This window comes from Grammomys surdaster, unplaced genomic scaffold (assembly GCF_004785775.1).
Source record: "Grammomys surdaster isolate TR1022 unplaced genomic scaffold, NIH_TR_1.0 275, whole genome shotgun sequence".
NCBI lineage: Eukaryota > Metazoa > Chordata > Mammalia > Rodentia > Muridae > Grammomys > Grammomys surdaster.
Genome location: NW_021604716.1, coordinates 2,230,283 through 2,242,986, shown reverse-complemented (window position 1 = coordinate 2,242,986; position 12,704 = coordinate 2,230,283). Strand labels below are relative to the sequence as shown.

Genomic DNA, 12,704 nt, shown 5'->3' with positions numbered 1-12,704 from the left:
TCTCTAGGCCCGCTCTGAAAGCCAAAACCAGTTTGGAGAGTTCTGCTGTCTTGATGGACACCTTTCTGCTGCAGCTGCAGTTTCATTCTGGCTGCAGTTAATGACAGTAAGAAAGCCAACATGAAAGGATGACAGACAGGTCTTCAAGCAAAGGACACAGCCAAGCAGCTATGAGATTAAACACCAGCCTCCCCACCCAGAGAGCCTACAAGGAAAACACATATGCAACTCGGTGACAACAATCAAAGGGCTGGAAACGGTCTTAGTTGTCACAGGCCTACCTGTAAAGAAATTATAAAGCAACTTCAGGCCATCTGCTCCACCCCAGGAGGCAGCCTGTCTGACTACCATGGAGTGAAAGGTGTTCGATGGCCAACAGAGAAAGGTCAAAAGGGGATATCTAGTGGGATGCTACCTGCAGCCATAACTGCAGTGGAGGATTCTGGGGACCCGCATTTCTAACCAAAGTCTCATTTCCAGGGTGACAAATGGGATTACTATTCTTTTTGAAGACAGCAAAGATAACTTCAAGTGTTTTGAAGAAAATCTATCTGAATGGAAACTTGAGAAAGTTTCTGACGATGGCATCCCTTTAGGGCCTGTGTACTTCTTTACCATGGGTACTGGTACCTTCCTATAAGTTTTCCCTGGCCAGATAGGGCTTGACTTTCAAATTCCAGATAAGGCTTTGTTTCAGGTGGCTTAAACAGCAGTTAATTCTCAGCTCTGGAGGCCAAGGATTCAAGGCCAGGGTTCCTTCTTCTTTGCCCTCAGGGAGCATGTGTCACAGCAGTTATCAGGGTAGCAGGGTTCCTGGAGGAGCATCTGTCTGCCATGAAGTATAACCAAGGGGGATTTCTAGGCTCGGAAAACCAAACCACTCAAGGAAGACCTCAAATGACGTGGAAACCTCTCTTTTTTCATAAACCCTTTACCTCCATAATGTAACATCCCACTCCATAAACAGTACTGGGGCTTGATTTTGTTCTTTTCGAAGGTTCACATGTTCTTTGGCTTAATGGAGTGCTCCATCCCAGAAAACGAGAAAAGCAAATTTTAGAAGTTTTCATTCCTGGGGCCAGTGATATGGCTCAGTGGGTGAACTTGTCATGTAAGCTGTACTACCTGAATTCAATCCCTGAAGCCACACAAAGGTGGAAGGAGAGAACAGATGTCACAGGGCTTTTGTTCATCCTGGGCAAGAGGGAAGCCACTGCCACATCTGAGCCTAATTTGAAGCAAGCTTGCTTTTTATTGGGATGCACCCAAGAGCTGGCCAGAGCCTGTCTCCTAAGTCAGGCTAAAGAGAGCAGTCCTGAGTCCAGTCTTTAGAGCTCTTTTACAGTGTAAAATCAGACATAGTTGCAAAGCAGGTTTGCAGAAGACAATGAAGCAATTAGAAAATACAGAAAAATCTCAAAACAATAACAAACCCCCTATCTATTTCCATGTGGTCATCAAGTAATTAGAGAGTGTTTAGGGAGGGCTTGGGCGGTCCCCAAAACAAAGTCACAGATTGGAGCAGGTCAGGTTTCAGGAAACAAACAGAAATTTTATTTTTAACAATACAGTATAATGGTTTCTGCTTTCAAAAAGGAGTCAGGTAAGTTCTATGTGTGTGCACTGAGGCACTTGTGGCCACATGTGCTCAGTCGTACGCGCACAGACACACACACACACACACACACACACACACACGAGTGATTTAAAAACACAATTTAACAAAGGAGAAAGTTCTTATTCCAATTGATGCTCCTCCTATAGGCTATCAGGATAGTCCCAGAAAAAGTGCTCCCCCACTCAAGACTACATGATTGAGACAAGTTGTTTCTCTTATTTTTCTAAAAATCCAAATCTCCCCAAATCATTGTCTCAAACAAAGTAACAGGAAGGTTTGCAGTGGCATGGTGGATCGCTTTCTCAACCCAACAGGAAGGTACCATGAGTACTGTCTCCTTAGGCAGGCTTCACTGAAGCTCCATTTGAAACAATGGCCAGCCTTACAGATCAAAATGGAGGAGTCTGGGGGGATTTAACGAAAAAAAATGAGGGGGGGCAGCCTCCTACTTCTTAAAATAAAAATAAAAAGGGGATTGATTTGTTTTTTATAGAGTTACTTCACGTGGAACTAGCTATGCTGACCTCTCTGGCCTTGCATTTAGCAAGACCCCCCCCTGCTTTATCTCCCAAGTGCTGGACTAAAGGTGTGTGCCACCATGTCCAGCTCAAAAGCAAGGTCCCACCGGGATACACTCTTAAATTTTAAGCAAAATATATGTGTAACATCCAGCCCAAAAATATTTGAGAATTAAATAAGACAGAATTGAAAGATTAACAAAATCCTAGTAAGGAAAAAATAGCCACCGAATAACGGGGCAGGTGGTAAGGGGCTGCCGGAGGTAGTCCCTGGAGCGTGCTCGCCAAGGGTAGTCCTCAACTCCATCCCTCTCAGCTCAAGCTACCTCTAAAGAAAGGGTAATTCATGAGGTTAGAAGGAGCATAGGGATGGGTAGAGACCAGTGGGAGGGAACTTGCCTAGCATGCATTAAGCCTGAGGTTCAATTCCCAGCACCACAGAACTGGGGGGGGGGGGGGGTGTTGAGTCAGGAGCTTTAGAAATCAGTTTACCCTCAGATGTCAACAAGCACCTAGTGATTTCTATAACTATATTCATAACTGTTTTGGTGAGGTAGAAGGAATGGTCATAGCTAAATATTCAATACACTAAAAAGCTTTCAAAGACAAAATGGCTTGGATGTGTAAGGAGTTCAACCCAACCCTATCGGCCACGGCTCTCTCCACTCAGCTCAAATGCCAAAAGGCACTAAGTCATTTGTCACGTCAGTGTCAAACACCAGCAGGCACTAAGCATATTTGCTTTTTTTTTTTCCAACCGAAGGTTAGACGGGATGAGAACTGTACAGAGGGACATATGAGAGAAAAGGGCAAGAGAAACAAATAGTGAGCAGAAACTGGGAAAGAAGATGGCCGTTAAGATCTCCTCCAAAAACGATCATTAACAACGCGATACTTTATTACCTGCTAAACTTTCCAATCGATCTCTTACCGACAAAGCAGTATGTGTCAAGCATTGTCCTTTTTAGCACGGCGATGTTCAGGTCCAGCAGATGCTCCACAAATGTCTTGCTTATAGAGTGTCCGCTCAGCCACCTTCACCTTCAGTGAGGTGTTGATGAGACTTCCAGTGCACTTCCCAAAGGGAAGGAATGACTGAGAATGCTCCTCTCACATGAAGGACTGTCGTGTGTGCATGTGAGTTTGTTTTTCTTCTCTGGCTAAGGTTTCCTACAGCCCTTTGGGTTTTTAAAATCACCGTATAGATTTGAGATGGTCTTCTGCGCTTCAGAAGTACAAGAAATGAGTTTGCTTAAGCATTTTTTAAGTTTCAAGCTCGGAATCAATAAAGGTGGACGAGGAAAACCCCAAACCCTCTAAACATTAAATTACCTTTCTTTCCTAGATCCAGAAGCATCTAATTGTTTTTTTGTTTTGTTTTGTTTTTTTGGTGTGTTTGTTTTGTTTTAAGATTTGGGCCCAAAGAAGCAACCACGAAAGCCTGGTGGGCGAGGGCGCTGCTAGCCACGCTCCTCAGGCTCGCTGCAGGGCGAGGCCCCGGAGGACGCTTTGGACTCGCCGTCGCTGTTGCAGTCCGGCCAGTGGCGCTCCAGCAGCTCCTGCAGTTGCTTGATGTAGCTGATGGCGGCGCGCAGCGTCTCCACCTTGCTGAGCCGCTGGCCAGCCAGCTCCCGCGGCAGGTGCTGGCGGAGGCGCGCGTAGCCCTCGTTCACACAGCGCACGCGCTGCCGCTCGCGCTCGTTGCGTTGGCGCAGAAAGGCGGGCTCGGCGACGCCCCCCTGCGGCAAGGACCGGCACGGCCGTCTCCGCGCGCAGTCTGTGGCATCCTGGCGCGCGGAGACCCTGCAGGGCTCCCTCCAGGGCAGCGCGCCCAGCGGCGCCGTTCGTAGCGGGGACGGCAGGGCAAGCAGTCCGGCCGATTTGCGTTTTTCCATTCTCTGCCGAAAAGCACGCAGATGACTCACCTTGAAGACCAGACTGGAAGCTGTCGTAGCCGAGATGCTGGTCCATCCAGACTTCCCGGAGTGTCTTTGGAGAAGTTTCTAGGTCCAGAAGCTAGGTACCTGAGCACACTTGGAGGGAACTTTGCATGATTTCCGAAGCTGATTGCTCTCCTCCGGTCTTTATAAAGCTTCAGAGCAGAAGGGGCAAAGATAGAGGACGCGCTTCATCCACGCTTGTATCCATGTGGCCCCTCTGATCTTAATTCAAGAGTTAACAAAGAGTCCCCAGCCTGAATAGACGATCGCACTCTAAACAGATTAATCTTTCAAAGCTGCCCAGTTGCTGTAATTTACTCCTGGGTCAGCGAGTGTGGCTATCGGAAGCCCGAACTTGTTCAGGAATTGAGCAGAGACCCTCCCAAAGCACTGGCCGACCGGCTGGCCAGCAGAGCGAAAGTTTACTCCGGCGTTCTCCTTGAAAATCCAAACTTGACTGCCCTTTGTGGTTTCCGGCGTTCAGGTCTGATGGAAAGAGCTTTCAGAGTGTTTGCAAACATACCCCTGCTCTTTCATTTCTGGGGAGGTGGAGAAGAAGCGCTCATCAAAGGGAAGACTGCTCTCTTGTGGTTAGACGATGTGTCAAGGCCTCCTTGGACCTCCCGGGAAGCCCGAGGTTTTCTTCTGCGAAATAGAATCTTTTAAAAACCAAATTAGACACTTTTCAAAGGTACCAAGAACAAAATGTATTTTTTTAAGTATCATATTTAAGGGTCCTTACATTATGCTCTAACATATGTTTAACACGGGGCTCTATGCTTCTGCTCTGTAAAAACACATCAAAAGCCCGAACAGTAACCAACGCTTTTAGCCAGTTATTTCTCGGAGTGCTTACTGTAAACACACCTTTTTAGTCCTGCCTCCCAACCTCTTCTAATCCCACTCAGGATACTGTGATATCTTCTCATAGCACAAAGTATTTTCCTATTGTATTCATCGTTAAGTTTATTTCCTCCCTCGAGGACTGGAAAACAACATTTGAAAAGAAGAGAGCCCCATCCCAAGGAGAAAGGATTTGGCTTTGAAGGCTTGTCTTTTTAACACTCACCCCCATCCCCCCTCCACAAATGAATAATTAATCCACCTGTGCTGGTAAAGGGCTTTGAAGATGAAAGTGTCATTAAAAATCCAACTCTACTGGTTAATGTCAGAGAGTGTTATCACATGGAAAAATCAGATTTCCTGTACTGCAAACCAACACATTAAAGGCATCTTCTACTTGAAAAGTCCAACTTAAAAACGAGATGCAAAACCCCCTAAATTTACAACCAGACTTGGCTCTTTTCTGGAAGCTTGAGTGTCGCCCTAACATGTTTTTTTTTTTTTTTTTTTTTTAAAGGGAGTTCTCTGCTTCTATGTTTACTAAAGTTTAGAGTCTAACTGATCAGCCTGAAGCAACTGGAAAAACATTTGCATCAAGGTAAATGAAATAGAAATAATTATTCCTTTTTGACCTCAGTTGGTCCCATTTTAGATGTAGCTCCCTATGGGCTTATACTAGCAAACAACTCAACGTGGCATCATGAATTCTTACGTCATCACTTTTGCATGAATTGAGAAAGCCTTCTTATTCACCAATAAGCCTCCTGCAGGGCATGTAGGCTCCCAGATCTCGGGTTCGTGTATAGGGCTGGGTCAAAGATTTCGAACTTCCTGCTAAGAATGACAAGAGAAAATGAGATCATTGAAAACAGGAACATAACATAGATCTGTTTTTATTTCTCAGGCTGACAACAAATAAAAAAGATTGCAATCCAGGTGTGGTGGTACACACCCTTTTATTCCAGCCCTGGGGAGACAGAGGCAAGCCAGCATGGTTTACATAACAAGTTCCAAGCCAGTCAGGGCTGTTTTTTTTTTAATTATTATTAAAATAAAATAAATAAATAAAATAAAAACAGGTAAAGATTGACTGACAACTGCCCATTTTGAGGACTCAAGTGTTTGTGAAAGGAATGATTATAATTCACAGTATATTTGTTGTCCCACAGCCTGTGACCCAGTTTGACAGTTTTGTCCTACAGAAAGCAATACATCGCTACAGGGTTATATGTAACTACAGATCAAACACTGAACACAGCATTGGTAGTAAGTTCAAAAGGGGACCAGGGCTGTGTCTGGGGCTGCCTGTAACCCCAGCTACGGTGGGAGGTTTGGCAGGATGATTGCAAGTTCAAGGCCTATATAATGCTACCTGTAGATGTGTTTTTGGGGCTGACCATGTGGCATTGGATAACCAATTGGTGTGCTCTTCCTTGGGGAAGATTATTTCTCCTGCTATCAGCATCCTTAGTAGCCTGTAGTTCCCTGGGTAGGGTTGAGGCTTCTCGGGTTTTCCCCTGCCTGCATTAGCGTGTCTCTTGCCATTTGTCCTTGTTCTGTTCATGTTTAGACAGTTGTGTTAGTGAGTCTGATTTACGTGTTGAGGAATATATATGTTTATTATATGTGTGTGTGTGTGTGTGTGTTTCAACAGTTAATGAAAATAGAAGAGGCCATTAATTTGAAAGAGAGCGAGGAGGTGCATACGGGAGGGATTGGAGGGAGGAAAGGGAAGGGAGAAATGTGTGACTAAGTTATAATCTCAAGAAAAATATAAAAGAAATAACTACAATTTTAAAAATAAAATAAATCTTAAAAAGAAAAGAAAGCTCAAGGCCTGCCTGGGCTGCAGAGTGAGGCAGAGCCGGTCAGGGCAGCCTGTGAGACTGTCTCACAGCACAGTAAAAAGAGGATGGTGGATGGTGGTGATGCACACCTTTGATCTCAGCACTCAGTAGGCAGAGGCAGGTGGATATCTGTGAGTTCGAGGCCAGCCTGGTCTATAGTGAGTTCCAGGACAGCCAAGGCTACACAGAAAAACCTTATATTGAAAAACAAACAAACAAAAAATAAGGGCTAGAGCTATCCTTAGGTTCTGCTCCAAGGGAGTTGGATGAAGAGGATATAGGACACAGTCTGATTACTTCTCCATAAGGAAAAGAGTAAAACAGATTTCATGTTATTATTAAAAGTAGCGTAAGTATTTTTACATATGCTATGTGTAAGTACTTACAGAAATATGAAAAAAATGTTAACCAAAAAGAAAAAAATTTCAGACCAGTGTTTGCAATAGAAACATGAAACCATTTTATATGATTATTTATTTTTGTTTCTGCTTTTGAAACAGGATCTTACTGTGTAGCCCAGGCTGGCCTCAAATTCAAGCTCCTCCTGGCTCAGCCTCTTGAGTGCTGCAATAACACTGTGACAGGTGACATCCATGCCTTTATGTGTTTGTGCAGCCCTAGATAGTGACGTGGAAAGGTGTATATTGTAATTTTGTTGTTGATTGCCTAGAGAGCACGTCATGGGGCCTAGAAGCATGATCATTGTCCTTCATAGATCTCACTACTGTTCACTAATTACAAATAGCACGTGCTTTATATTTTCAAACTAATGAGTTTTAAATTAAAGAAGAAATGATGTACATAGCACAAAAATGATACACTGCCCCAAGCCAGACCTACAGATTTATTATTAGTATTCAAGGCCATTGGACCAGGTTTCCTTATAACTTCTTTCCCTGGGGAATGTGGTATAGTTGTCTCCTACACACTTGTCATGAGCAGCGCCGTCATGAAGCAGAGAGGCTGAAGTGACCCCAGGACACCTTGGCTACCTTAATGGCAAGGAAACATGAAGAGCACACATCACTTAGCACGGTCTTTGGTGATGGGACAAACATTCCTTCTTAAAGAGGGAAGGGATCATAAGAAACTCCTTTTAGATTCCATCAGAGCTGTAAAAACATAGGTAGACATGAACACACATACCTGTAATTACAACATTTGGAAGGAAGATACAGGAGGATCAGGAGTTCAAAGCCAACCTTGGCTTTTGAGTGAGTTTAAGGCTAGTCTCAGCTGCATTGGATCCTGTCCCAAAGAAAAGAGGGTTTAAAAATGTGCCTCAGAGTAGTGGTAAGACTTTTCTATTGTCCAGTTGCTCACAAAAGTTGCCCATGCTCCTATAAGCAACGACAATAAACTTACTTATAAGTTGAGGTTCATGGAATCTTTCCTAGGTCTGTCTGCTCCTTCCCTATTTGAGGTGAACACATATTTCTTTTTTGTTTCGACAGGAAGGTTATGAAGCAGGGAGGAATATGTACAGGATTTATAAAACTATAGCAAAGCCAGCCACATGCTAACTATACCAACTGTTTTGATCTAAAGTTTCTCTTCAACCTAAGATGTCTCAAATCAGACTTGTTTGATAGAGATTCAAATTTGCTGCAGCACCAAGATCACTGGGAACTGGGTTTGTGCCGTCTCACTTGGGTCCGTTCATCAAAGGGGAAGGGAATTCACTAATAAAGGTCAAACTCATTAGATTTCAAGGTATCTCTGGGGAAGAGGAAAATTTCCACCCTGACAGCTCTCGTATCACCTGCTTAAAAGAAGAGGATTTAGGTTGGCTCTCCTTGCAAAGTATTTCATTACAGATTTTGGTTTTCTGGGGCTGTGACATAGAGGTATACATGTGCTTCTGGCCCTGAGCCGCCTGGTATTTGCATCATCCATCACAAGGGATAACAAAGATCCATATTTCAGGATCTCATGCTAGAATTCTAGTGGGTCTAATTCAGTCACAAATTGATTATCTAACATGGTTGTATTCAATCATCCCTTCTCAATATAACTTGAGCATTTGTCTCACAATGTGCTGCATCTACCAAGCACAGCTGTGGCTGTTTGAATAGGTATGGTCCCCAAAGACTCATGTGTCTGAATGCTTGGCCCATTGGAAGTAGCTATATTAGGAGGTTGGCTGCCTTGGAGGAAGTGTGTCGCCAAGGGGGTAGGCTTTGAGGTCTCAAATGCTCAAGCTCCACCCAGCATGGCACATAGTCCGCTGCTGCCTGCAGATCAAAATGTAGAACTTTTAGCTCCTCTTCCAATACTATGTCTGTCTGCATGCTGCCATGCTTCCTGCCATGAGGATAGTGGACTGAACCTCTGAAACTGTAAGCCAGCTGTAGGGGTGGTACTGATGTTAAGGTCCTGTTCCACAATTGGTTCTTGATCCATCAATAAAGACACTACTAGCCAATGAGCTGAGCAGAGTAGGCAGGTCTTCCAGTCCCAGCAGGCAAGCTAGCAGACGCAGGAGAGAGAGGAAAGGAGGTTTTCCGCCATGCTTCAGAGGGAGAAAAGCCAACCAGCCATGTGAAATCTTGGGCAGTGGCCATAGGCAGCTTTTCCAAGCTGGAGGCTGGGGGTGTTGAGCTGGGACTGAAGGTGGCTGAGCAACTGAAGCTAGGGCAGGTTGAGAGAGCTGAGCTGGGAGTATTGGGAAGGGCACAGTAGCCGTGGTAGCATGGAGGTGCCCAACAGTTGAGCCAAAAGAATTGGTTGAAATTGAACAATGTGTGTGTCTGTGTTTTTCATCCATGAATACAATATTCTCTGGGTGGGAGCTGGTAGAACGGCCCGTTCCCAGAGCATTAAGGGATGAGGTAGAAAAACTATGCAACAGCCAGTCAGCCAGTCCCTGTTAAATGTTTTTATTTATAAGAATTGCCATGATCCTGGTGTCTTTTCACAGCAATAGAAAGAAACTCTAAGACAACCAAACACTGTGTGTGTGTGTGTGTGTGTGTGTGTGTGTGTGTGTGTATTAAGACTATGTTTTAAACCCCAAATCATTTGGAAAGATGAAAGTTGGGAATGGCAGCTCAGAGCAGAGCAGAGCATGATGCTATGTCACAGTGTAGTAATGAGTTTGTCTTCTCTGACAATTAAAGAATTAAAAAGCAGGGAAGAAGTTGTTAGATATTCACCGCACTTCTGAGGCAGGAAAGGCTTTTCCTGCAGTGGACTGACTCCCTTTGTAAACTTTGGATACTTTATAAACTTTGTAAACCCTCAAGGCAGGAAAGTGGCCAGGGCCCCATCTGAGGGGCTCTGGCAGCTGGGCCCCTCCCTCAGACCTCCCTGTCATAACTGTCACAGAGGGGTCATCTCCAGCCCCTTAACAAGACCCTTCCCAGATCATGCTAATTTTAGATGAAAAGTGTGAACAAAAGCCACCAATCCCTGAACTCCTCCAAGCTCAGGACTTGAAATCCCAACAATCCTTACCCTGGAAATCTCCACCCTAGAAAGCCCTACCCCTCAAAGAACCCCTATATAAGCACTGTGCTTTGTCTAACAATGCCTTACTGCTGTCTGCTCCCTTTTGGGAGCATTGGCAGCCATTTCTGAATTTGTCCCTCCACACCCTGGACCCTCCAATAACTCTCTTTCATGAGATTTGCTGCCTGGTGTGACTCTCTCATTGGAAGATGGCAAGAAGCAGTGAAGAGAGGGAAGAAGGAATGATAAGGGGCAGGGCTGAGGCTCCTGAGCGCCCCAGCTCTGCTGGAGATACCCGCTCCTGGGAGCTGCCTCTACTGAGAAGGATTCCTCTCAGAGCTATGTGGTTCCTGGGCTTCTGAGTCCCAGGACACCTTCCTATCCAAGCAAAGAGGCCAACAAAAGTGATAGCTGAAATCTCAGAGTCCCCATAAAAGCCAGCATATGATATGTTGGAAATCAGGGTCCCCTACTGGAGTTCTGTTAATAGAAGACTTTAAGAATAGATTCAAACAGAATCTTGAGAACAATTTGTTAGAGTTTAAAAGGAAAACTCCAAGTTAGGCAAGCTGCAAATCTCCAGCTGCCCAGAAGGAACGAGAAAGAAGAGAAGGAAGAGAAGTCTTGATAAGGTGGTAGGAAGGTCAGTCACACAATGGTGGGCAGTGTAGGTATTTAGAATGGGAGATTTAGAAAGAGCAAGGAAGGCCAAAGCATTAGTTAGAGACTTTAAAAGCATACATGCCATCATCCAAAAGAAAAAGTCAAAAGAGAATAAGATAAATAGGTCTTTCTGATGGGCAAACCCAACTGAACTTCTTGGTGGTTCTGGTAGTAGGGGATGCACCAAGGGACAGGAATTCTGGAAAGGAAAGACACATCTTCTAAGGTGAATCAGCCTTCCTAGGAGTGGGCCCCTAGCCAGGACGCTTCCCTATTAGATTAACCCTTAAGAGAGGAGACAAGGACCGGTCTTCACCTAGAGGGAGATTCCATTCTTTACAGCACAGTTAGGGGTTCCATCTGGAATCACTGTAGCAACCCAGGGTGTTGCTCAGGGCCTCCCCATTGCAGCCAAGTAACTGCTCAGGGGCAAAGACACCAGATTTGATCACGCAGATACTGCGGCTGCCTGAACAGCCATGAGTCCTGCCCTGGGAGCCAGTGTTTCTTGTCACCATTTCATAAGAGGAGCTTTTACTGACCTCAGAGGTCTCAAGGAGTCTCCACACTCCGGGAGACCCAAAGCTGTAATCTCTGATCCAGTATTTATACCTTCTCATCTAAATGTAATTTGCCCATGAAGCTGTTGCTTTAATGTGGATGAGGTTGCCTAATGGAGTGAGGGGTTCAGGGTTGAGAAGGACAGACAAAAGGACATTAAGTGAAGGCCAGTCTTTGTTAATCCTTCTCTATACCCTTACATTCTAATTTAGAGATCATATTGTTTCCAACAGCATTTAAAGGGCCATAGTTATTTAGTACTATTTATTCGTATTTTTCATTTCTTTTCAACATTAAAAAAAAGTTAACCTTGTCTACAAAGACTTCCACATAGAGATTAACAGGTAGGGAAGATAGACAGATAGATAGGAAGGTAGATAGTCTGTGTAGTGCTCACACATCGGCGGATTGACCTCAGAGTTTCACAGTTGCTAGGCAAGCACTCTACCACTGAGCTGTATCACTAGGCTAGCAAATTTTTAAAAACTTTATTTTTATTTATGCATTTGTCTGTGTGAGTGTATATGTGTGCCTGTGAGTGCAGGTGCCCTCTGAGGCCAAAAGTGCATGTTGGGCCCTCCTGAGCTGGAGTTACAGGAGGTTATCAGCCACTGGATATGGGTGCCAGGAACTCAAGTTGTGTCCTTTATAAGAACAGTATATACTCTTACCCACTAAGCCATTTATGTAGCCTCTGTTAGTTGGTTTGCTTGTATGTGTATGTATGTGCATGAGCACACATGCATGTACATGCATATGTGTTATGCCATGCGTTTGGAGTTCTGAGTACAACTTATGAGTTGGTTCTTTCTATCCACCATGAGAGTTCTGGGAACTGAAATTGTTAGGTTTGGAAGCAAGCGTCATTATCTGCTGAGCCATCATGTAAACTATTTAAAAGTAAAGAAAATATTGTGTGGGTACATAATGTATATGGGTACATGATTGTGTGGGCACATGTACCATGACACACATGTCAAGGTTAGAGGACAACTTTCTAGAGTCGACTCTCTCCTTTCACCTTTGAATGGGTTCCAGGGATCAAATTCAGGTCATTAGGCTTATATAGAAAGTATCTTTACATGCTGGGCTACATCTTGCCAGCATCTTCTGTAGCCCAGGTGTGGTGGTTTGAATATGCTTGGCCCGGGGAGGGTCACTATTTGGAGGTGTGGCCTTCTTGGAGTAGGTGTGGCCTTGTTGGTGAAGGTGTAACATCCTAGCTGCCCGGAAGCTAGTCTTCTCCTAGTGGCCTTCAGTTGAA

The 12,704-nt window shown here is 44.6% G+C and overlaps 1 protein-coding gene across 1 annotated transcript; it reads right to left on the bottom strand.

The window, feature by feature from the left end:
• Positions 1 to 3,596: 3,596 nt before the first annotated feature.
• Ascl4 (achaete-scute family bHLH transcription factor 4) lies at positions 3,597 to 4,031 on the bottom strand. Its single transcript, XM_028776945.1, has one exon. The coding sequence runs from the start codon at positions 4,029 to 4,031 to the stop codon at positions 3,597 to 3,599; it is 435 nt and encodes a 144-aa protein (XP_028632778.1).
• Positions 4,032 to 12,704: the final 8,673 nt, after the last annotated feature.

Coding starts and splice junctions, on each gene's coding strand:
- Ascl4 (XM_028776945.1), bottom strand. CDS start 4,031: ATGGAAAAACGCAAATCGGCCGGACTGCTTGCCCTGCCGTCCCCGCTA.